This window comes from Ursus americanus, chromosome 21 (genome assembly GCF_024610735.1).
Source record: "Ursus americanus isolate L20-20 chromosome 21, mUrsAme1.1.p, whole genome shotgun sequence".
Classification (NCBI taxonomy): Eukaryota; Metazoa; Chordata; class Mammalia; order Carnivora; family Ursidae; genus Ursus; species Ursus americanus.
Window position 1 is genome coordinate 58471529 of NC_142147.1, and position 24397 is coordinate 58495925.

Here is a 24397-nt window from a genome sequence, read left to right on the forward strand (position 1 = left end):
TCGATACGAGTGTCTTTTCCCCTGTGACATTTTTGTGAATAAAACCTATTTCCACTGTTTTAACTTCTGTCTAGTTCTGGTTTCGACAACCCACCCCCTCACCCATGCTTAGGGCACAACTGACCCTGCCCTTCTCCCCACAACCTGCGTGGACATTTATGCCCGGCCCTCTTCCCCTACTCTCCCCTCCCCGGGAGGGCAGAGAATCCCTCCAGCTGCACGTTCCCGGAAGGCCCTACCCACCTCCCCCCCCGCCCCCGTCCCCGCTTCCCTCTCAGAACTCAGGACTGATCTTAGCCCCGCCTCCGGCACACTTCCTGCCCTCCCCCTCCCCCTTCCCCCCTTCTTCCTCCCCTTAGACAAGAATCCACATTCAGCACCGGCCCCACTCACTTCCGTCTATCCTCTCACTGCCTCTTCCCGGAACTTGAGTGGACTTTAGCTCCGCCCCCCCCCACTACTCGCCCATCCCTCCTCCTTCCCCGACCTTGGCTGGACGTTAGCTCCGCCCCCTGTTTCCCTCCCGCCCTGTTCCCACCCTTCCTTCCTCCACATTGGGTAGGAATAGCACTTAGCCACAACCCTCTACGCTTCCGGCCCTGACTGCTCTTCCTCCTCCGCCCAGGGACGTAATAATCCGTCCCTCCAACAACCCCCCCCCAACTTTAATCAACTTCCGGCCCACCCCCTCTGCGCTCCTTCCCTTCCCAACTTCCGGTTTATCCCACGAATGGTCGCCCTCGTGGCGGAGTACAACTCTGTCCTGGCCTGCGCTGTTACTTCGAGAAGTGTTGAGGCCCCAATCCAGCTGGACCACCGAGGGTCGCCGGCGAAGGCCCTCTTCTGGACGGCCCGGGCTTCGCCTGCCATCCGAGATGGCTGGCCAAGATGGCCGCCGCCTAGGAGAGGTCGGGCGGGCACGTCGCAGGGGTGGCTGGGAGTTGTAGTCCAGGCCGACGCGCTGACGCATTTCGCTGCGGGCCGACGGTCGCCATTGTGCGCCGCGCGCTGGGTGAGTGTGGCGCGAAATCTGCTCCCGTCGGGGCTGTGCGGAACCGTCTCAGAGCCATTCTTCGGGGTGTGCAGCCTCAGTCCCTTCCCCGACATGCTCAGCAGCCGGAGGCCGGCCTTCCCTGCCGTCTTCCCGCCGCGGGGCCGGAAGGGGCGGTGTGGTCGGGGGACTCCGGGCCCAGAGGAAAGACAACTCCCTCCGGGAGTGGGGATTAAGGCGGGCAGACCCGTTCCGGGCGTGTGCGGACTGGGGAGGGGAGTGACTCCCGCTGGGTGGAAATAGGAGGAGGGTCTTCTCTGGACTAGAAGAAACCTCTCTAGGTGTCGGGGAGAAATGGAGACGACCCTTTAAGTGCGTTTTTGTAGGTTGGGGGTGGACTTGTCATTTCACGTTGGTAGGGTCGCTACTGGGCAAAGGAGGGCCCCCCCTTTGCGTAGCCCTCACACCTCTCCTACCTCCTAAATTCGACCTTCTCAGGACTGCCCACTCCCACGAGATACGTCGAGAAGGAAGGTATGGCTTCCGGGCTTCCGACGGCCTGGTTCCGTGTGAGTAGAGGCTTCTTTGAGTTTCTGAGTCTATCCCTGGATCTGGGTGTGGGGGTTGCCGGATGATAGTGGGATGCCACCTTTCCTTGAGATGACTTCAGACCGCAGAGCATTTTGGGGGGGATTGAGAGACTGGCTGGGAATGAGAGACCCTGCTGAACAGATGAACCGCAGGTTGCTTAGCTTTCCAAGGGAATGGTTAGAGTACAGGTTGGGTTCTGGGGGAATCTGATTTATTCTTTATATTGGGGGTAGACATTGATAGGTTTAAACAAGGATTAGACTCACATTTATATTTCACTAGCTACTTTGGCATCAGAACTAGAAGGGACTTGAGCTCAGTCATTAAGAAAAAACAGAGGAGGATGGATCCTTGACATGTGAAGGAAATAGAGGCAGCACAGGTAGTGGGTGGGGGATGAAGGCTTGGGTGTGATGGTTAAGCTCACGAAATTCCCTACTAGGAGGTATAGATGCTAATACCAGTATTGGAATCCCCAAGTAAATAAAAACTGGAGAAGTCTGGGGAAAGAAGAGCTCTCTCTGGCTTCACATGCCCTCCTTGCTGTGACCTGATTAGGGCCAAGCTTGGGTTTGCTCAGTTTCAGGCAATTTCGAGAACACATGAGACACCTGGAATGCTCTTGGGTCATCATGTAGACTGTGCCCTCATGTGCTGGGTCAGCCTTCCCCCTCCTGTCAGTGTAGGTGACGACAGACCGTGGCTGAACAGAAACCTGTGGGTTTTAGGAACCAGTGACCTTTGAAGATGTGACCCTGGGTTTTACTTCAGAGGAATGGGGACTGCTCGACCTCGAACAGAAGTCCCTGTACAGAGAGATGATGCTGGAGAACTACAGGAACCTGGTCTCTGTGGGTAAGGATGGTCTCCATGTCAATAAAGATCTGCGCTTTGCAGCACGAATGTGGTGCCTCTGAAGTGTGTGTCTGCTTGGGCTCAGGTTGCAGGGATGAGAGTGCAGTTGTAAAGGCCATGGAGCCTGAGGGAGGCGGCTTTAATTTGTGGGAAAAGGGCAACTTCACAAATGACTTTTGAAGCCACCTAGTCCATCCCTCAGAGGCCTTGAATGCTAGGGAGGTAGGTCTGTCAGAGATGTAGCTGACAGTAGTGGATGCACATTTAGAACAAGAACTCCATAGGATGTCAGGTCAGTGTTCCAACAGTTCAGGAGTATCACTGAAGACTGATCCCTTCCACTTCTTTGTGGTTAGTGTGGACTTTTCCATTTTTAGGTTAGTGGCTGCATGGCTGTGGCACCCAGCATCCTGTTCATATTCAAGGCCAAAAGAAGGGGAGGGGGCAGCCCTCGCTAGTTCTCTTTTCGCACCTCCCGTATTTAGCAAGGAGAAAAAAGCCCTGAGGTCCCCAGCTGACATATTTTTCTTAGTACTTGTTGGCCAGAACTGGGTCCCACTGCTACTTTTACTGGAAGGGGAGTCCAGGGGGGGCAAGTAGCTGACAAAGGGAATGGTTTAGGTTCTTATCACCACGATAGACCAGAAGTCATGCCCTTGCAGGGAAGAATTCAGGGACAGCATGTGCCACAGCAGAAACGCATTTTCTCCCGAACACAGACCCCCCAAGCCCTGTCTCTTTTCCCTTGGGCAGAACATCAGCTTTCCAAGCCAGATGTGGTATCTCAGTTAGAGGAGGAGGAAGCGCTCTGGTCGGTGGAGAGAGGAATTCCTCAAGACACCTTTTCAGGTGAGAACCAGGCTCACGGGAGTCCTGGCAGGGAATGGGCTGACTGGTTAGTCAGGGAGTGGTGTCTTAGAAAAGAAGATGGACAGGGGAAAACCCCAGATGGGGTGGTATGAGTAGCTGCAGACATGCTGAATCAAACTGTTTTCCTCTGGTCTCAGAGTCAGGAGTGTACCACTTCATTGAGCATGAACTTGTTGCCAGTGGCAGGTTGGCCATAGGGGCTCCACTGTTCTTCTGTTCTTCTTTCACGTAATCACCAGTAAGTGGTGTGTCTGTCCAGACTTTTTCTTTATAGATGTTTGCATGTATGTATATGAATATGACTTGGGAGTGTTACACTGGATACAAACAGGCCTGTTTCATTCATTTTAACAGATATAGTGTAGTCCACATTTGATTTTTTTCCTCTTGATAGTCTTTCAAGTTGTTGAAAAAAACTTTGTTGTGTTCATTTTTTTGGACTTTGAAGTTGGGTTTTTTTTGTAGGTAGGGTTTGTTGAGATAGAATATCAGCATCAACCAAGATAGAAGCGAAAAATCTAGTAGCAACAGCTTGCTCTCTAAAATCCTTTAAAATAAATGCAGCTGCTCAAATACATGAGAGCTTTCCCCCTTCATTGCCAGAGATTTATAATGATCTTTTTTAAGGTTTGCAGATCTGATAGTATGTTGAGTGTAGTTCACATTTCCCTCGTGAAGTTACACATATTCTTATGTGTACCATCCACCTTTAAATTTAACTTTAGTCTCCATAAAGAAGTTTTATGATTCAAGTATTTTTCCTTTCAGATGTTTTTATTCCTATTCCTGTCATAGGAAGGTTTTATAAATACTTTCTTGTGTTTCAATTGGTGCACTTACATGGAGTTTATGTATATGGCATGGAGCGTAAGTTCTTTCAGCACATTTTCTGAAGATTTTTCCACTTACCAGAAACACCGTATTTATCATAGACTAAATTCCCATAGTCCTTATTGGGTGCAGGCCTCCATCTTGGTCCCTTCTGCTTCCTTGATCTTAGTCTGAGTAAAGACCATATTACTGTATGTATGGTAGTCTTATAACAAACTTGGATAAATGGGAGTCCTCTCATAATTGTTTAAAAAATTCTTAGCTGTTCTCAACCACGTGGTTTGCCAGATGAACACTTAGCATCAGCTTGTTAGAATGATTGGACTTAGAATTCCTTGATGCAGAATTGGTCTGTCTAGTCCAGTTCTGACACAAGTATACAAGGAGATCTGCTCGCCTCACTGTGCCATGTCAGTGGCATGTCAGCACTCCTGAGTGCTGTTGAGCTTTCACCGTGGTTGCTGTTCATGTGTTCCTGTTAGTCTTCCTTTGTAGTCTCACATAGTTGATCCAGATGAGCCTGGCATGCTGCAAAATTCTGTCTTATTAGGTTCTCATTAATTTTCTCAGTACAGTCATTTTACCAGCAAGTATAAAGGAGGAGACAACTGTATTAGTATTTTTTGAACTTCTTTTGCCCCATTACATAATGACATTCATCACAGCTGGTACTTCCAAAACATGGAAGCTGAAAGGGTGAAGAGTGAATATCTGACTTAAATAGGAAAGATTCTCAGCTTTGATTCAAGTCAGTTTTATCTGGATAAAGAAATAGTCATCTAGCCCTTTCTAATAAATGATAATCAGTAATAGCCCCAGTTTTCCTTCATAGCCTTCCAAGGTGATCATAGTGATTTTCTCCTTTGAACAGTGACCTAATACACATAGATATGACCTTGTTGTAACATGCTGTTGGCATCCAATGACCCATCAATATTCATAAATTAGGTTGGGGAGGTGGGTGGATTTCTTTTTTGTGTTCTTTCTCTTTATCAACTTTTATATCAGTGTGTGCTGACTTTGTAAAGAAAACTTTGGATGCTCTCCCCTGCTTTTGTTCTGTGTGTTCAAATTCAAGTGACATTGGAACTACATGCTTCCAACAGTATTCAGCTATGAAATCTGCACCTGGTCCCCATCTTTGGTGATGATTTTCTGTTTGCCACAACATGGACTGGCACCTCTGTGACTCTCTGCCCCCCTTTTCTGGTCTCAGTTTGATGGCTCAGCATTAGTGTTTTTGCTTTTCTATATTCAGAGCCTTTCCTTTCATTCCCTACGTTGAAAACCTCCCTTCCAACCATTAGCACAGGTCACTAAGCTCTACCTCACTTGGAAGGTCCCCAGCAACACAAGCACTTTGTATCCACCCACTGTGGTGTCTTTCCTGGTTGTTCCCCTTGATCCTGCCTTCCAAAGTCCGTCCCTGTGTGGTGGCTCTGGTTGTGGCAGGTCTGTGTCTCATCCTCCCTGGAGCTCAAGTCTTGTGTTAGCAAACCTTCCAGCCTTGCACTTCTGGATGATCGGGTAGTTCCCTGAACCTAGTTGCCATGAGAGATTTTGGTTACCTATGGTTCTGCACATCTTGGGAGAATTCGTTTAACAGGTGAGAAGAGATTCCAAGGCTATGTCACAGAGCAAGATAACCATGTGCAGGGAGGTTCATCAGGACACTTTATTACAGACTGTGCCTGAGGTAATAGGTTCCAGACTCATCTCTGCTCTGTCACAAAGAGTTCTTTACATGTTGCTTTCCCTCCACTGCCTCCCCTTGTTACACCTCACAAATACCTGTTGTGGAAGTCCCCTTGGGTCCCATGTAGTACACTAAACACTTTGGTAGTGAACCGAAGACCTAACATAATCCCTGCCACTGTGAACTTCGTAGTCTAATAGATTATGGCCTCTACAAACAAGTTCCCCAGATATAACTCTGTGAACAGATAAGTAGTGGTAAGTACTGAGAAAAAAAAGAAGGTGATGTAAAGTGGGGGATAATGGGGAATTACTGCTTTAGAGGTGGTGGTTGCAAGGGGGCACTGCAGGAGTGAAATTTTAAGCCAATTCCTAAAGAAAAAGAATTCTACAGACGTATAAGAGTGGTGGTGAACAGAGCTTCCAGGCACAGAGACAGCACTTGGGGTGACCGTGAGAACGGAACAAGCCTGGCACATTCAGGAAACAGGCACCAAATGGGCTGGGAGGAGGTAACTAAGGTACAGTGACAGGCAAGCTAGGTTTGGCAGTGCACAGGCAGTGCACAGTCCTCCTTCACTGTGAGGAGAGTTTTGATTTTTATCAGGCAGGTGTGTGATGTGGCTTTTCAAGCACATTTTAGGTGCTTATGAAGAAAGAACTATGGTAGGGCACAGATGCAAGCAGGGCAGGGAGCCGTGGTAGGTAGCATCTGTGGAAGAGGTGATGACACCTGGCCTGAGAGAGTAGCAGAGGGGTTGGGGAAAAGCCAGCACGGCCTTCTCCCACTGCATAAGTGGATTCACTGAGGCCAGGCGAGTAATGGCCAAAGGAAAGGAAGCTGCCAAGAATCCCTCAGGTGAAGGCTTCAGGGATTTCCTGTGACTATTTGTAATGTATGCGTTTACCCACATACATTCTTTTTGTATATATCAACATTAACTTTATTTTTAAGATTTTATTTATCTGACACAGAGAGAGAGGGAGAGCGTGAGGAGGAACACAAGCAGGGGGAGTGGGAGAGGGAGAAGCAGGTTTCCTGCTGAGCAGGGAGCCCGATGTGGGGCTCGATCCCGGACCCTGGGATCATGACCTGAGCCAAAGGCAGACACTTAACTGAGCCACCCAGGCACCCCAACATCTAACTTTAAAAGGAGAATATACAGGAGAAAAATTACTACTCCTGAATTTTTGGTTTTAGTCAGTGACATGAAATCTGGTAAAGGCATAAACTTTTGAAGGGTAGAAACAGAGGTTTTGTTTTACTTGGTTGAAGTAATTTTGAAGAGAGTTACGTGAATAGTACAAAGAACTCCCTTATAGCTTTCACCTAAATTCAAGTTTGTGAAACTGTCCCACGTCTTGACTGGTTATGTTAATGAAGTGTGAATGAGAAGGGACTTAGAGACATCCAAGTAGAGGTTTGTGAAGCCAGTGGAATGCACCCCTCTGGACTTCAGAAGGAGTCCCGGCGGGGCAGAAAAACTTGGGAATTATAGGTGTTTGGAATGGCATACTTTATTTACTCTAAGATGAGGCCATCATCTCCAACAGTGGTCTCTGCCATCACTGGTGTAGTGGGTGTCTCTTCCCAATACAGGGGACTGGGTTTAAGTGGAAAGCTCAGCCTTTCTGAGGCAGTTCATTCTGTGTGGCTCTCCAGTTCTCCCTGACAACAAAAATGGCAGCACAGACATTAGCTGAAATAGAAGGGACACTGAGTAATAAGCGCTTAAGACATGGCATTCATCTTTAAGAAGGCACTGATTTGTGAAGATAAGGAATGTGGACAACTATTTGATAGCATTTAGATCTTTAGCCATCACTCTTTCCTTTGAAGAAAGTAGTGTCACATGTGTGGTTTGGGTGGAAAACTTGATATAATCTAGATGTAACCCATAGGAAAGCAATGGAGTAAAGACACTATATTGAAGGTCATGCCTATGGAACATTTAACTTTTGACTTGTCAAGGAATGAAGCAGGAGAGATGAGCCCTACAAATATGAATGTAGCAACACTCAAATTAGTGCAAGCTTTAGCAGAAAAAAAAAAACCAGCTTCTACAAGGAGATTATTTTTTGGGAGGAAGAGAAGGAATCCTTTTCTAGAGTTCACCCTTTGTGTTGTAGCCTGAGAGGACTCACATGGGCTATAAAGCAAATGTGTAATGGATGTAGGAAATCAATTGTTTCATACAAAGATAATTCAATTCAAGAACAAGACTGAATAAAATGTGTTTAGTGAGAAAGCCTGTTCTCAGTTCACCCTTTAAGGAAAGGCTCACATGGGAGACTAACATGCAAAGACCCTGAATGGAAGAAGTTCTTTTCATGAGTTTTTTGACATGAGAACTCAAACAACGGGAAGAAAGCCCAGGAATGTGATCATAGCTGGAAATGCTTCTGGCCTGATTCACTCTGGTCTGACTTGAGAAAGCTCATACTGGAAAAAATAAAAACACAACCCAGTTGTATTTGATGTGGAAAAGTTCTCACACCAAATAATTACCTCTGAGAACTCCAAAGCCAAGGGAATGTGACTGCTGTGGATAAGATTTCATGCATAGCTCTTTTATTCAGCATCACAGCAGTCATACTGGAAAACACCTGAGAATGTGATCAGTGTTAGGAAGGCTTCAGGAGGCACAGAACCCACTGGCAAGAAGTCCTTCAGTAGGAGTCCTCATTGTATTCAGCATCAGAGGACTCATATGAGAGCAGACCCTCAATGTAATCTGTGCAGGCAAATCATCAGCCTTAGCTCCCACCTTATTTGACAGAACAGCAACAACAAAACAAAAAAACTTGCACTGGAGAGAACCCCACTGAAGACTAAAAATAATGTCCCATCCTATTTTTATACCAGATAATCATATAGAAGGCAAACTCTAAATAAAACTTTCATCATATAAGTGTACAAATATAGCAAAACAGATCTTGTCTTTCCAACTTGTTCTGTTACCTGACCTGAACACCTAGAACAAATATTAAACTTAACACGAGAGCAGTCTTTGTTTCCCATGTGTGTTCCCAGTTGCTAAAGACAGTGACTCAATCTCCTGCTCAGGAAACTGGTGGGTGAATGAATGGTTGAAGAAACTAAAAAACAAGAGGATGTCTTCAAAGAGGAGATTTTGAAGACAATGCCAGGCTTTGAGACAAGAGGGTGGGTAAGGGATGATAAAGGGAAATGCTGAAATACATAGTGCTATTAAGAACTCTGCAAGGCTCACATCCTGGAGAGTGGGCCAAGAGTTTAGAATCCTGAATGACTATCATAACATGTTTGGCATAATCCAGCCTAATATTTGTGTGGTCACATACTGTGCAACCTTTATTCAAGAATACATTCTCTGTCACCTTCCATATATTTGCTCTTTCGGACCCATGTAATCTTGATGCTTTTATCTGGAAACTGCTCTGCCTGGTGTCCAGATGTAATCCCTGGAGTAATTTCAAGGCCTAAAAATGCCTTTTAATTGAATAAGAAGGGAAACGGGCACCTGGCTGGCTTGGTAGGAGGAGCATGTGACTCTTGATCTTGGGGTCTTGAGTTCAAGCCCCATGCTGGGTGTAGAGATTGCTTTAAAAAAAAAAAAGAAAAAAGGAAAACAGATGAATAAGCATTTGACTCTAAAAGTCTTAAGGAGGGGCGCCTGGGTGGCACAGCGGTTAAGCGTCTGCCTTCGGCTCAGGGCGTGATCCCGGCGTTGTGGGATCGAGCCCCGCATCAGGCTGTTTCGCTATGAGCCTGCTTCTTCCTCTCCCACTCCCCCTGCTTGTGTTCCCTCTCTCGCTGGCTGTCTCTCTCTGTCAAATAAATAAATAAAATCTTTAAAAAAAAAAAAATAAAAAAAAAATAAAAGTCTTAAGGAAAGAGGAAAAATAAATACAGTTTAAATAAATGAATCAGAAATGGAGAAGAAAAGAACCAAGAGCTAATTTTCGGGAAGGACAAAATGCAAAACCAACTTTGATTAAATAGAGGATAAATAAAAGGCAAATTAAAAACCTACACAGGGAAACAGCAGTATACATGCATTCAGCAACACGTGTAGTTTTCATTATAATGCTTTCTACAACTATACCAAAGGATGAGCCAGGTCTATGTACTGATGTGGAAGTCTCCAAGATAATGTGTATTTTTTAAATATATATTGTTTAAGATGTATAAAGATACATAGATGCATGTAATATCAATGTCCTTTTTTTTTTTTTTTAAATACACACACAAACAAATGTGTGTGTTGGTTGTTTATCACTAAATATAGAAGCTGGTAGGCTGTAATGGCCTCCTGAGAAGGAAACTGGGTGGGAGGGTAACTTTCCATTTTAAGAAGTGTTGTCCATAACCATGGTGATAAAATGGAAACCACTATGTCCTTTCCTCTGTGTTATCACTCCCTGACACAGTACAGGTGTCCAGTAATTACTTGTTGAGTGTAGGAATGAACAAACAAAACGGAAAGATTTCTGGAAAAGTGTAAGGTTGCCAAAATTGGTCACAGGAAAAATACTAAAGTTAACTTTTTTAGAACAAAGTGGCCAGCTCCCTATTACTGACTTGGGCAGTGAATATTTTCCAACTTCTTGTTAAAAGACAATTCCCATGGAACATGAACAGTTCAATGACAGAACAGGCTGGAATGTTGACAGATTCTGCAAAGTATACATAGCATTGTTCTCACTATAGCACAAAATAAGAAAAACATTAAAAAGGAAATATTTGTAACTCAGCAATTAACCACTTTAAAAAAAATAATTCTCTGAAATTGTTTTTACAAATTCATCAATGTGACAAATTATAAAACGATAGAGAGTAATGGCTTTGGCTTATACCATGAGTAGCCAATTTAACACAGAAAAGATTTTAATAGGTTTTTGAAATGGGATCTAAGAATAAATTATTTATGAAGTGATTAGGAATTGTTAAGGAATAAAGTATTAAGGAATTTCTATTTGAAAAAATTGTAAGTGGGATACAGAATAAGAAGAAATGACTGTGTTTTTTTTGTTTTTTTTTTTTAATGATTAGTTTCAGATATAGAGTGCAGTGACTGCTTTTTGAGGACTTAAAAAGGCTAGAAGTTTATGAAGTCCCTTTCTTAAGTCCTACCATCATTCCAGCCAGCAGCCTCTAGAGAAGTGTTGATGGAGCCATTCTACCAGTGGAAGCAGAAATCCAAGTCTCTGACATGGCTGGTCTGGGAAGAAGAAGGAGTGTAAAACAGGTGTCTTCTTACCTGGTGGCCTTCACTCCCATCCTGCTCAGGCTCTCAAGTAGAAGGGAACTTTGTAGCGACAGCAATCCTCCCATGATAATTTGCCAGTGGGACACAATTAAAATGCTAGTGAGATTCCCTATAATTTGACAGAAATATGGGAAAATCCAGACAGCTAAAACACTCAAATTGCGCTTTGAAGCTGTGTTGAGTCAATAAATACTGCCTGAGCGCCTGGCAAAATGCCATGTACTGTTACAGGGGTGGGTCACAGTGTTGAGCAGGGTAGAAGGCCTCTCTCATTGGCCTGAATTTATTCCAGAGCAGCCACTAGCATGTGGCTGATTACATTTAAACAGACTAAAGTGAACTTCAGCAGTTCAGTTCCTTAGTCACATTGGCCATCTTTCAGATGGTCACTGGTCACCTGCAGTTAGAGACTACTATGTTGGACAGTGTATCTAGAACATTTCCTTAAACAAAGAGAGCTCCATTGGGCAGTGCTGTAGAGAAGGTAGAGCGTGATAATGAAGCAGATACTTTGAAATGGCAGTCAGTGCCCTGAAGAAAAATGAAACAATGGAATATGTTAGAGGGGAGTGACGTGGGTGGGCAATACTGGTTCAAAATTGGGCAGGAAGACAGTTCTGAGGAGGTGATAATTGAGTTGAGAACTGGAAGGGGTACCAGGTGAAGATGTTAGGAAAGACTATGAGGCAGGGTTGAGGGGAGTACAAATACCTACAGACAAGACACACTTTAGCACATTTGAGGAAAAGTAAGATAGTGGCTGTGAGAAGCACCTTTTGGTGTAAAGGGCATAAAAGAACAGGGTTTGGATCCCAGCTGCTATGTTCCTCATTGTGGCCTGGGCAGGGCTCCTAGGCTCTCCCAGCATGGATTTCTTTTGTGTGAAGGATGGATGCTGTTGCTCAGTGGGACTATGGTATGTAAAGCCCAGGTCTTGGGGGACTTCATGTAACAGTAACTACTGTTATTCAAAGACTTTGATGTAAACATGGTCATCACCTTTGGCAGATCCTCCTCTGGGCCTAGCTTTAGGGTTTCCAAATGCACAAGACCCAGTTGACATCCTCAGCAGTCTAGTGGGGTAAACAAACTTAGGTGATTTCATGGGATGCCCAGCAGAGCTGAAGAGTGAGTGGGGAGGGGAGGAAAAAGGGTGAAGAGCTGGGGGCATTCTGGACAGGGAGGAAAAGGAACGGGAATGTACACAGGGATGAGGGGAGCTGAGATAAGCACTCTTCCTGACCCTGGTCCCCAACAAGATCGTGAAAAGTCACTATTATTAGTTACTGTTAAATTTGTGGACTGGTAGTCTTAGTGTACCTGGTTAGTCATGAACTCTTGAGCACTGAGGGAGAGATGGCTTACCCTGGAAGGGAAGCAGCAGAGACAGCATGAAAGAAGAAAACTAAGAGGAGGAAGAAAACAGCAGCTCCCATCAGCCTTTCCTACATACTATACCTAATCACTTGTGTACCTAATCAATTAAAAAGAGGAAACTAAATCCCAGAAAGATTAAGCACCTTGCCCAAAGGCTTGGAGAATTTGTATAACAACCTACTAAATAGATAGTTGCAAGTGAGGGGACTAAATTGCTCAAATCCCCACCCAGACCATTCAGTTGGTGGACTGAAAACCAGTACTTGGAGCTACAGTTGACAGAGATTATTTTGTGTAGCCCCACTCAGATGAGTGGGTCAGTCAGTCCCAGCTGTGCCCCAGCGAGTTGAGGATCCAGTTCCAACTCTGCCAGTTGGTAAACTTAAGGGGTTTCACTTTCTTTGTGAAGTGGGGTGAATACTTCTGGCACAGACAGTGGTTGGGGGATGGTCCAAAGGATAAGAGACTTAGAGGACTGCAGTGCCTAGAATGACACTTACCCACCGGCTTCTAGGCTTGTGACCCATCTCATTTACTGCATAGCACCCACTAGGTGCTTTAGGATTACCCTACAGAATGTGTGTTGTCCTGAAGGGCTGCTACAGCAGGGAGAGTCAGGCTGCAGATCCACTGAGCTCTCAGCACAACAAGGATCAGCAGAGTTCCCAACATCCAAACCTACAGAGGCTCTAAAACTTAAAACGGTAAGAGTTAACATTTTTGAATGAGCATTCAGTTCAAGATTCTGAGAAACTGCCCTGGTGCCCCCAAGGATAAGAGGAGGAACAAAATCCATGATCAGAATTAACGGAGAAATAAGGGGGATGGAGTGGAATGAAAAGAACCTACAGTTAATTTTCTTAAGAGATAAAGTACTAAATAATCCCTGTGATTAACCAAGGAGTAAAAAACAAGTTTTAGAAATTAGAAAGTTGGGAAGCTTGTGGAGAATGAAGATTTTTTTTTTTAAGCGTAATGCATGATTATTGCTCAAAATGGTACCTGTGGCTCAGCAAGGAGCCGCTAGGGAGCGCTACCTCCCCTCGCGCCCCAGTAGCCCATATCGGGCACTTTTGAGGTCAAGGGCTGCTGGGAATCCCTGGCTTCCTGAGTTACTCTGACGGAAATTTCAAGCTCCAAGAGCTCTGATTGAAAGGGAATACATGAACTTTGCTTTCAAATCAAGAATTTGCCGGGGGTGGGAGGAATGAACTCTCAGAAGTCCTAAGGAACAGGAAGGGCACATACAAACGAGTCGGGAAGGGAAGCCCCCAAATGAAATTAATAACAAAAGTTTAGGGGAAGAGGTCGGAAATGGGAGATCAACGCTGTAGTTGCTTTTATCAAGGAAAAAAAACACTTTAAACCTAGGAAAGGAGTGTGGCTGTGGCCAAGATAAAAAGCGCGGCCCAGGACGTGTTTTGCAACCCCAAGCGCCCAAGGCCCGTCCGGGGCGGCGGGCGCGGCCCCACCCATCGCGGGCGACTCCTGACCCCGAGCTGACTCACTTCTCGGATAGCGCGCCAGCAATTTCCAGCACCGGTTAGGTTTGTGAAACCGGTAAACCGAGGAAACCACAGACGAACCAAGGTTTGTAATCAGGAAATCTGGAGGGGGAAAAGAAAACCCTACGGGAACAGGGGAAGGATTTCGAATCTGGGGCACGAAGACGGATTAGGAATCCGGGTGACTCGCTGCCTTAGGGGGAAGCGACCGCGCTCTCCCCCGCCCCGCACGCCCAAAGGGAAAAAACTTGCAGATCAGCAAGATGGGTGTGGAAGTTCCAGCTGCGCCCGCGTCGCCCCAGAGCGCGTCCGCCGTCTCGGGGTATCGGGGGAGGGAACGAGAGCGGAAGAGGCCTCATCCCCGGGCCCAGTAACTAGCCAAGGGGCCGCCGTCCGGGCAGGGCCTGGGTCAGACCCAGAGCCTCAACATGGCGACACCGGAAGTCTCCGCCGTGGAGGCTCCTGGGAGTTGTAGTGCGCCGGTTTCAGGGCGTGAAGCACTCTGGGCCGGGTCGGAAGTTGCGGCTGGCGCTCTTCCGGACTGGGGGATCGGGGCGTGACTGTGGCGATTTGGGCGGTGTCGCCCTTTTTCCTCGGGGAAAGGGGGACGGAGGCTTGCTTCAGTTCCCCGAACGCGAGCGGAAACGTGTGCTTGTGGCTGCGGCCTCCGCCCGAGCCGCTTCCTCGGCAACGCGGCACTCTGGAAGCCCAGCCTCGGAGCGCCGCTTAAAAAGATGCGTGCCTGCAGATTTAATCTGCAGGTGCTCGGAAGGATGGGCACGGAGGAAAAAACAAAACAAAGCTGGCGCGACTTAGGCAGGCAGCCGCTGTTCTTCATGTCTTTACGAGGTTTTTTTTTGTTTTTGTCTTTGTTCTTTTTAATAACACAGCTGCAGTGACTCCACACCAGTAATTTCCTGCTCCGTTTTTTTGCTTCACGTGGTAGGCCTTTTCCTGCGTTGTAATAATCACACTAAAATCAATGTTATTTTTAATGCTTACATGTAAATCTTTTACAATTTTCTTGAGCCGTGTTTTAACACTGCCTGTTCTCCAGTTTTGCTCCATCCTATACCATTGCTCAGCAATGTGTCGTGGAAAAAGACCACCGAAATGAGGATAGGCTGTCTCCTAGGAACCCACGGCAGCAAGGGAGGCAAGGGCCGGAAAGAGGTACAGCGAAAAAAGTTAGGCTCTCACTGGAGGTTATTGACTTGCGGGGTAAAAAAGAGAAACTGGCAGTCGTTAAACAAGTTCTCATGGTCTGGGCTTGTTGCCACGGGTTTCAGTGTCAAGAGTTCTACCGTTATATGTGGTCTGGCCTTTGTCTCCGAATAGTCGTTCCCTTGGTGTCTTTACATCTGTGTTCCTCTTCAGAAAGCTCCCTGACCACAAGTAGATTAATCTGGTGAAAGTCCCCCGGCACTCCCCTGGGCATTTGTGGCTAAGGCTTTGAGTTCATGCTGTAAGTTCCTTACAGGTAGAGCTGTGCTAATCATGTATATTATAAACAGCAAGGGTGAGAGGGTACATTTGTTCTTGATATCAGCCCTGCCATTTGTGTTTATAAAACAACATAAATCTAATTGAAGTAAACTATAATCCGTGGTTACGTTTCTTCTGTTTACTTTTTTAAGATTTTAAGTCATTAGCATTTCTTCTTGGAGTTGCAGAGAGCTTTCTTATTTCCTGTTGATTTGTGTGTCCTCCTTAGCATTTTGGGACCATGCCAGAGTTGTGTTCAGCAGATGCTCTTGTGAACTCTATGCCAAGACACAGAGCCCCTGACTTTCCCAGTCATCTTTTTGGCCCCCATGGAGGCAGGATCAGGTTCTATTCCCTGTGCGTGGCTGCAGACCTATACAGCATGATAGGTCTCTTCTCTTTTTTCTTTTTTTTTTTTTTTTAAGATTTTATTTATTTATTTGACAGAGAGACAGCCAGCAAGAGAGGGAACACAAGCAGGGGGAGTGGGAAGAGGGAGAAGCAGGCTCCCACGGAGGAGCCTGATGCGGGACTCGATCCCAGAACGCCAGGATCACGCCCTGAGCCGAAGGCAGACGCTTAACGACTGCACTACCCAGGTGCCCCAAGAGGTCTCTTCTTATTCCTCCTTGCCTTTTGCCTTTTTTCCCCCTCTGTACTGAAATATAATTTATATACTATAAAGTTCACCTTTTGAGAGTGTACAGTTCACTGGTTTTTATTATATTCACAAGGTTGTGTAGGCATCACTGCAATCTAATTGCAGAACATTTTCATCACCCTCCAGAATAAAACTTCATTTTTACTAGCCAACACCCCCCAGTTGCCTCAATTCCCCATCTCCTGGGAATCACTAATCTACTTTGTGTCTATATTGGTCTCTTTTGGACATTTCATGTAAATGGAATCATACCATAGATAGCCTTTGGTGTTTAACTTCTTTCACTCAGCATGTTGTCAAGGTTTAGCCATACCGTAGCATGTGTCAGTATGTCATTCCTTTTTACTGCCAAATAATATTCCATTGTGTGGGTAGACCACATTTTGTTTATCCACCCTTCATTTGATGGACATTTTGAGTTGTTTCTCTTTTTGGCTCTTATGAATAATTTTGCTATGAACATTCCAGTACCAGTGTTGGTGTTGACATCTATATTCATTTCTCTGGGATGTATACCTAGGAGAATTCCTGGGTCATAATATAAGTCTATGTTTAACTTTTTGAGGAGCTGCCAGTCTGTTTTGCAAAATGGTGCAGCATTTTATATTCCCACCAACAGCAGTTTCTCAACATCACCAACAGTTGTTACCATCCATCTTTGATAATGTCGTATCATCTCACAGTGTTTTTGACCATCTGGCAAGTAATATTGACCATGTTCATGTGCTTTGTTGGCCATTTGCCTGGCTGTGCTTTTTTAACTTACAGAGTATCCTACAGCTCAGTTGGACCCTCAATTGGATCCTTTTCCTGCTGGGAATCCCCTGATGAAGATCGAAGTCGTTGAAGTCCTCACACTGAACCAAGAGGTAGCACGTCCCCGAAACGCCCAGATCCGGGCCCTCTATGCTGAAGATGAGGCCCTGAGCCCAGATGTGCTCGGGGGGCCCACTCAACAGCTAGGCAAGCATCCAGCTGACCCTGAGGCTGCGCGCCAGAGGTTCCGGGGCTTTTGCTTTGAGGAGGTGGCAGGGCCCCGAGAGGCCCTGGCGCGGCTGCGTGAGCTGTGCCGCCAGTGGCTGCAGCCCGAGGTGCACTCCAAGGAGCAGATGCTGGAGCTGCTGGTGCTGGAGCAGTTCCTGGGCGCCCTGCCCAGGAAGCTCCGGATGTGGGTGGAGTCGCAGCACCCAGAGGACTGCCAGGAGGCAGTGTCCCTGGTGGAGGATGTAGCCTGGATATCTGAGGAGGAAAGTAAGTGCAGTGGAGGGATGGAGAGAGATACTCCTGTGGGGGCATCTTGGAGGATGGGGGGGGGGGGAGGAAGAACTCAGGCTTCCTGGGAGAGGTTGGGGAAGGGTCACACTTTCCATTTAGGCCAAGGGTATCTGCCTCCCAAACATGTTCCTGAGTCAGAGTTTTAGATGCTTCGTTGCTAAAGCACCTACCATTGTCTCTAGGTCAAGGGTTCTGAGAATGGCCTTATCCTTGGACCTATGGAAATGGAACGTCTCAGGCTGCACCTCACAGCCACTGAAACCTTTGGGTAGGGCCTGGGACTACACTCTTTAAGCAGCCCTCCCCAGGCTTCTGAGAGAAGTTTACAGTTAAATCCTTCATTTTCATCCTTTTGGGATCCCTGCTGCACTACAAGCTAATAGAAAACATGATTTTAGTCACTTAGGCATATTCCCAGAATGCATTCTTTTTTTTTTAAGATTTTATTTTTTTAGGTAATTTCTACATCCAACGTAGGGTTCAAACTTAAAACCCCAAGATCAAGAGTCACATGCTCTCCCAACTGAGCCAACCAGGCGACCCTCCCAGAGTGCCTTCCAATGTCATGCACTCGGTGGGGGTTGTGGATAAAGTGGTGACCAAGACAGATAGGACTCAGACTCATGAGCTCAACAAGCCTTAGGTCCAGCAGGAATGATGGGAATTTGACAAACAAATATGCCTGTGACTAATGGTGGGGTTGAGAAGAACTCAAGGGTGCTGGCAAGGGCTCCTGGAGGCAAGTTGCTGTAGCCAACACCTGGTGTGAAGTGGAACTCAGAAGTGGGCAGGAAGGGGGTGCCTGGGTGGCTCAGTTGGTTAAGTGGCTGACTCTTGATTTCGGCTCAGGTCATGAGATGAGCCCCAAGGCAGGCTCCACACTCAGCAGGGAGTCTGCTTCTCTCCCTCTCCAGTTCCCCTCTACCCCTCCCCCAATTATGCAAGCTCACTCTCTCTCTTGCAAATAAATCTTAGGAAAAAAAAAAAAGTGGGCAGGAAGGATGTGTCAAGCAGGGGAGCATCACCTGTGAAGGCCCAAAATGGGAGCAGTAACAATATAGTCCAAAATCAGAAATTGGGTAGGTCTTTAGTAGAAGGGAGCAGGGGCAGGGCTGGCAGGGCCCTTGAAGAGATTTTCATGTTGTCCTAAAGCAATGAGAAGTGTTATTCTAAAGCGGTGGGAACCAATCCATGAGCTCTCCCCAGAGACATGTGGTGTGGTCTTATTGAGCTTTAAAGATTTACCAGGTTGCAGCTTGCTCTGGATGGTGGACAGAGAACAAGGTCAAAAGGAGAAGCAAATTGGCCACCCAGAGCTGTCACCATGCCCTCCATGACACGTGGTGGCTAGGGCAGGAGTGACAGTGGTGGGGAGCTGAGATGGGAGTGTATGTGTAGAGTGCATGTGGGGGTGAGATTGCATGAAACTTGATTTCTGTCAGGCTGAGTTCCATGGAACACAGACACTGCTTCCATGCTCACCCGAATATGTAACTTCACACAGTGAAAGTGACTTTTCAGATGCCATTGATTACATTGAGGGTCTTGAGACGGGGAGATTATCCTGGATTATTTGGGTGGGCCCAAATGTAATCACAAGGGTACCTACAAAGAGGCAGTCGTGAACATTAGGGGTGGAGAAGACATGTGACCCCCGAAGCGGGGTGACACAAGGAAGGGCCAGAAGCCAAGTATTTTAGGTAGTCTCCAGAAACTGGAAAAAGTGAGGAATCTATTTTCCCCCAGAGCCTCCAAAGGTAAGGTAGCCCTGCCAACACCTTGATTTTAGCTCAGTAAGGCTGGTGTCACACTTCTGATCTCTGTAATCATAAGAAAGCAAATTTGCATTATTTTTAGCCACTGTTGTGGCCATTTGTTAAGCAGCAATAGGAAACTGATAGAGATGCCAAGAAGACAGTTGTAGAGCTCATGAGATGAAAGCCAGTCTATTACATTTCACCCCTTGGGTGTGGATGAAATCAGTTAATATCACAGAGGACAGTGGGAAGAGGCCTTCCAGGGAACTGAGAATCCTGCATTTGTGATCAGCAAGTTAGCTGGGACTCTCAGTTTTGACTGGCAAGAGAGGAGAATTTACTGAAAAAGTCCCAGGGCGATCTACTAGCTTCAGACATGGCTGGACCCAGGGGTTCTAGTATCCTCAGGACTCATCTTCTCTCCTCTATCCTACTTCTCCTGGCCTCTGTCAGCTTCACTCACAGGCAAGCTACCTCCATGTGGGAGCTCTCCGCACAGAATTTGTCTTCCTAAGTGTTCCAACAAAAGCCTCTTTGGCTCTGATTGTCTAGCTGGGGGCCCTGTATTCATCCAATTATTATGGCCAGAAGGAAGTGGCAGCCTGGTGGGCCAGCCTGGGTCACTTCATATGTTCCCTTGATAGTGGGGGTGGACTCATCATTATAGAAGCCCATGGACCAGCTGGGGACAGATGAGTCAGGCATGAAGGAGCTGTGGTTGAAAGGGGGCCTAAGACCAGGTAGAGCTGTTTTCTAAGGTGGAGGAAACTTGATAAAATTCTCATTAAGATGGGTGTGTGTTACGAGAATAGGTCCAGTCCTGGGAGTCAGGGGAAGTCCCAACCTCCATGGAAAAAAGGGAAAGAGGAAGAGGGTGGAGTACTTGGAGGCCAGAAATGGGGTCTTTGCTTCTGAGGACAGGTGTGAGGCCAGCTGCTGAGGTGAATGGGGAGATGAATCAGCTGCCTTAGAGGAGGGACTGGGTCCAGAACAGTTCCTGGAGAGGGAGTGAGTGAGATCAGGGGTCTCGGCAGTGGGGACACCAGTGCTCTATAGTCACATGGGGTGACACATCCTGAACTATCCAGGTGTAGGGATTTGGGCATGGGCTATGAAGAGGAGCCAGAGTGGGGACCTGAGCTGGCGAGAAGAAGGGTGGGCACAGATGCCCTCACAGCAGCAACAGCAGGATACGATGTGTGTGCTGGCCCATTGGGTCCCAGAGAGAGACATGGCTGTTGTTGCCCCGTCCTGGAAGTAGCACTATACCTGGCTGATCACCTGGGCTGATGTCTCCTCTCAGCATTGCCTGCCCAGGACCCCATCTGCTCTCTCCAGACCACAGCTCCTCAGGAAGAAAAAGGGGAGAACATGACTACCTGGCCAGCGAAGGCACCACCTGAGGTGAGTGGGGAGTGCCACCCTTTCCTTCTCTAGTCAAAGCATCCCCTGTGAGATGACCTCCCCTTCCCCCCACCTCCCACTGGCCAGGTCTTTCAGAATTTCTGAGCGTGAAGGGCTGGACTGCCTTGCTGCCACCATGGAGACCAAGAAAGGGCACAGTGACTGAAGTCAAGAAATTTAGGAGGCAAAAGGCAGGGGCCAAGTGTTTATAGATGCTTGGGAGCCCCAGGCAGAGCCATGCAGACCATGTCTGGATCTGCGTGAGAACAAGAGAGCCCTTGTCTTTCAGAAATGCATATTTATGTGTTTATGACAGAAAAAATGTCTGGGATTTGCTTAAAAAATATCCCAGAGCCAGGGCATAGATGAAAAAGCACTGTCCCTGTCTTGCTAACTATTGAGGCCCAGAGTGCGACCGAGTGGTGTGTGTGGCATTGGTCAGGACTCTTTATGCTGCAAGTGGCTCACAACTGGTTCAAGCATAAGATGAATTTATTGGCTCTCACATAATGAGTGGTCTGGGGTAGGCTTCAGGCAAGGCTGTCTTCAGGGGCTTCCAGGTGATGAGAGAGAGGAATGTCTGTCTAGTCCTGGTCTAATTGTTCTGCTTTCTCCCATTCCTTCTCAAGCAGGCTCTGCTCCTTATGGGCAAAAGACCTCCCAGATCCAGGCACAGTGCCATGGGGAGGCCTCTTCCTGCTAGAGTTCTGGCCAGCTACCCAGAAAGAACTGATCTTGGTGCAGCCTCTGACTACCCCAGCCCCAAGCAGCCCCAGTCCACAAAGGCAGGGGCTGGTTCCACCACATGTGGAGGGACTATTCCCAGAAGAAGGGGGTGTGCCTAGTCGGGGGGCTTGTCTCAGGGGCAGTCTCCTGTGAGAAGTTGCGGGGAAAGGGTGAGCTGCACATCGGGTTGGGTAGAGTGGAGGCAGTTTGCTTATGGCACCTGTAGCTCTTAGCAAAGCAAGGACTTTGTCTCCAGCCTGGGCCCCACTCTGATTTTGTGAGAAGGGACCCACTGGGCCTCTTAAGGCCTAAGTCAGTGTTTCTTAGCAAGGGGTGTCCTCAGCACAGCAGACTCTGTTAGGAGGCCCCAGTCGTCCTTCCTTTTGTCCCTGTCAGTGGCCCTCCTGCTGATCAGACACAGAATGTGGCATTGCAGGAACCAGTGACCTTCCTGGATGTGGCCGTGGACTTCAGCAAGGAAGAGTGGGGGCTGCTGGACACAATGCAGAGGACCGAGTACCATGACGTGATGTTGGAAACCTTTGGACACCTGGTCTCTGTGGGTAAGGCTGTGCCCATGCTGGCCACTCCATCTTTCCAGGACTGGGAGCACCAAGGCCCTTAGTTGGGGCTCTTGCCTTCTCTGGGCCTAGTGTGAGAACTGGGCATGCCCTCGAGAATTCCTTGCACCATCCATGCCTTCAGCTGGCCCTGTGGACCTGGAGGGGTAGGCATTATGTGGACAGCAGCAGCCTCAGGTCCAGTGAAGGACTGACTTGCTGCCTACCTTCAAGGCGTAAGAGGGGTCGGAGAGCCAGGAGAGTACTCCCAGTTTTAGCCCCGTCCCCAACTGCTCATGTTCCTCTCTTTGCTGCTTCACTACTTTTCATAGTTCCCCCAGGTCATATGATTGTACTTGAAAAAAAAACACAAAAAACACAAACAGGTTTTGAACACTTGGTTATGTCATACTTTCAGCTCATTTTTAGCACTTTACTTTATCTAAACCTTCTGGGTTCTTTCAGGGTGGGAGACTACACTGGAAAGTAAAGAGTTAACTTCAAAGTCTGACATTCCTGAGAAAGAACTAGCCCATGACCTGAAAATCGAAGAAATCTCAAGGGATGACACCTGTTCCCCTAGGTCAAGAGATGTCTCACAGGGTGAGGCCCAGGAAGTCTTGGACACAGCACTGAAGCAGGTGGGGCCAACTCAGGAAGAAACCCTCCCTCAGAAAAGCCCCCCATCCCAGGCAAACACTGGCCTTGTCACAAGCCATATTTCACTCCAGAAAACTCTCCCTAGAAAACGCTTGCGCAAGCGTGGCTCGCGGGTTAAGAAGGTGACACGTAGTCCATGTGTAAAAATTCATCAGAAGGGCCACAAAGGGGAAAAAGCCAGAGAAAATAGTGGTTGTGGGAGAGCCTTCAGCCGGAGTGCTCAGCAGATCACATTCACAAGAATCCACAAAGGGAGCCAAGTCTGCCGATGCAGCGAATGTGGCAAAACTTTCCGGAACCCAAGATACTTCTCTGTACATAAAAAAATCCACACAGGAGAGAAGCCATATGTGTGTCAGGACTGTGGGAAGGCATTTGTTCAGAGCTCCTCCCTCACACAGCATCAGAGAGTCCACACTGGAGAGAGGCCATTTGAGTGTCATGAGTGTGGACGGGCCTTCAATGACCGCTCAGCCATCTCCCAGCACCTGCGGACTCACACCGGAGCCAAGCCCTACCAGTGTCAGGCCTGCGGAAAAGCATTCCGCCAGAGCTCCCATCTCATCAGGCACCAGAGAACACACACTGGGGAGCGCCCCTACACGTGCAACAAATGTGGAAAGGCCTTCACCCAGAGCTCCCACCTCATTGGGCATCAGAAGACACACAGTGGGGTGAAATGCAAAAAGAAACCGCCTACCTCACAGTCCTCCAGCTGAGCTGGTTGAAGAGCCTTTTCAGCCTGATCCTGCAGCATAACACGAACAGGCCTGGTTGCCATTCAGAACTGAAAGTGAAAAGCAGCATTGAGTGATGATGTTCTCAAGACCAAAGGACAACCAGGGAGACCACCCTGCACAGGAGTAAATAAGAAAGCTGGTGGGGAGTTGTTGCTAATGAATATAGGTTGGAAAAACATTTAATTTCTCACTCACTTGATTTGCTGTTATAATTTGCTCATTTGGTCATTAAAAATGATACTAGTGACGGGGCACCTGGGTGGCACAGCGGTTAAGCGTCTGCCTTCAGCTCAGGGCATGATCCCGGCATTATGGGATCGAGCCCCACGTCAGGCTCCTCTGCTATGAGCCTGCTTCTTCCTCTCCCACTCCCCCTGCTTGTGTTCCCTCTCTCGCTGGCTGTCTCTATCTCTGTCTAATAAATAAAAATCTTTTAAAAAATAAAATAAAAATGATACTAGTGAAACCTGAAAATGCTTATAATGTAAGTTTAAAAAGCCAGGTACCAAAAAGTGCACTGATACTATATTTGTGGTAAAGTATTTATGCATATGGACAAGGACTAAAAGAACAAGGATAAATAAACTATTTCTGTGATAGAATCTGTGTGTTTTTCCCATCTATTAAATATCTTTTCATTAGTAATTTGATATTTAAAGTAAGCAGCATTAAAACAGATTGTTAGACCAGTTCTAGAAGACTCTGTGCAAAGCTGCAGTCCCTCCAGCCCAAGATTCCAAATGAGTTAGGATGAGTGGGTCATTCTGATCCTAGAACATCATCAACATGCAGGGAATGTTAGGTTCAGGGAATGGGAATCTTGAACAACTACTGGAGGCCTAGAGGGAAGGAAACCCCAGGCCAGCGTGGGAACCTCCTGGGAATGTTCATTCACTTCACATTTCCACTTTTCCCACAGGACTCCTTCAAGGGAAGGAACTACCCTGGCTGGATGCTCATCACCAAGTTAAGCAACAGGAAACTGGCAGCATTAGGGCATGTGTTTGATGCCCACATTTCACGTTTTACATGAAAGGACAGATTAAAATAATTTCTCCAGGTCACATAACCTGCAACCTGCAGCCCATCCCACCCCTTGCTCCACAACTCCACCTCTGCTCTCTTGAGTTGTGCATAATATTTCAAAACATGTTTAAAATTC

The 24397-nt window shown here is 47.1% G+C and overlaps 1 protein-coding gene and 1 long non-coding RNA gene across 16 annotated transcripts; one reads left to right on the forward strand and one right to left on the reverse strand.

Annotated features, from left to right (window-relative positions):
• The first annotated feature begins 735 nt into the window (after positions 1–735).
• On the forward strand, positions 736–23837 carry ZNF274 (zinc finger protein 274). Of its 15 annotated transcripts, XM_087853279.1 has the most exons (9): positions 736–1012; positions 1490–1560; positions 2311–2437; positions 3191–3286; positions 16882–17364; positions 20449–20549; positions 21712–21838; positions 22301–22374; positions 22405–23837. In XM_087853279.1, exons 2-9 carry the CDS (start codon positions 1528–1530, stop codon positions 23212–23214), a joined length of 1851 nt encoding a protein of 616 aa, XP_087709405.1. In that variant the 5' UTR covers positions 736–1012; positions 1490–1527; the 3' UTR covers positions 23215–23837. The 15 variants fall into 15 exon arrangements, with proteins under 15 accessions (XP_087709405.1, XP_045628767.2, XP_045628750.2 ...); XM_045772811.2 differs by having other exon boundaries at positions 740–1012; positions 16894–17364; positions 22301–23837; XM_045772794.2 differs by having other exon boundaries at positions 741–1012; positions 22301–23837.
• Positions 7877–11084, reverse strand: LOC148108346 (uncharacterized). Its single transcript, XR_015720834.1, has 2 exons — positions 10950–11084; positions 7877–9416 (listed from the first exon to the last, which is right to left on the reverse strand). It is a non-coding gene; the product is annotated as an uncharacterized LOC148108346 (long non-coding RNA).
• Positions 23838–24397: the final 560 nt, after the last annotated feature.

What these genes read in the sequence shown, in the direction of transcription:
- ZNF274 (XM_045772794.2), top strand. Translation starts at nt 1,528, where the DNA reads ATGGCTTCCGGGCTTCCGACGGCCTGGTTCCGT. An exon ending in TCCTCAAGACACCTTTTCAG is followed by an intron (nt 3,287 to 16,881) that starts GTGAGAACCAGG and finishes TTTAACTTACAG; the next exon opens with AGTATCCTACAGCTCAGTTG. An exon ending in CAGCGAAGGCACCACCTGAG is followed by an intron (nt 20,550 to 21,711) that starts GTGAGTGGGGAG and finishes GTGGCATTGCAG; the next exon opens with GAACCAGTGACCTTCCTGGA.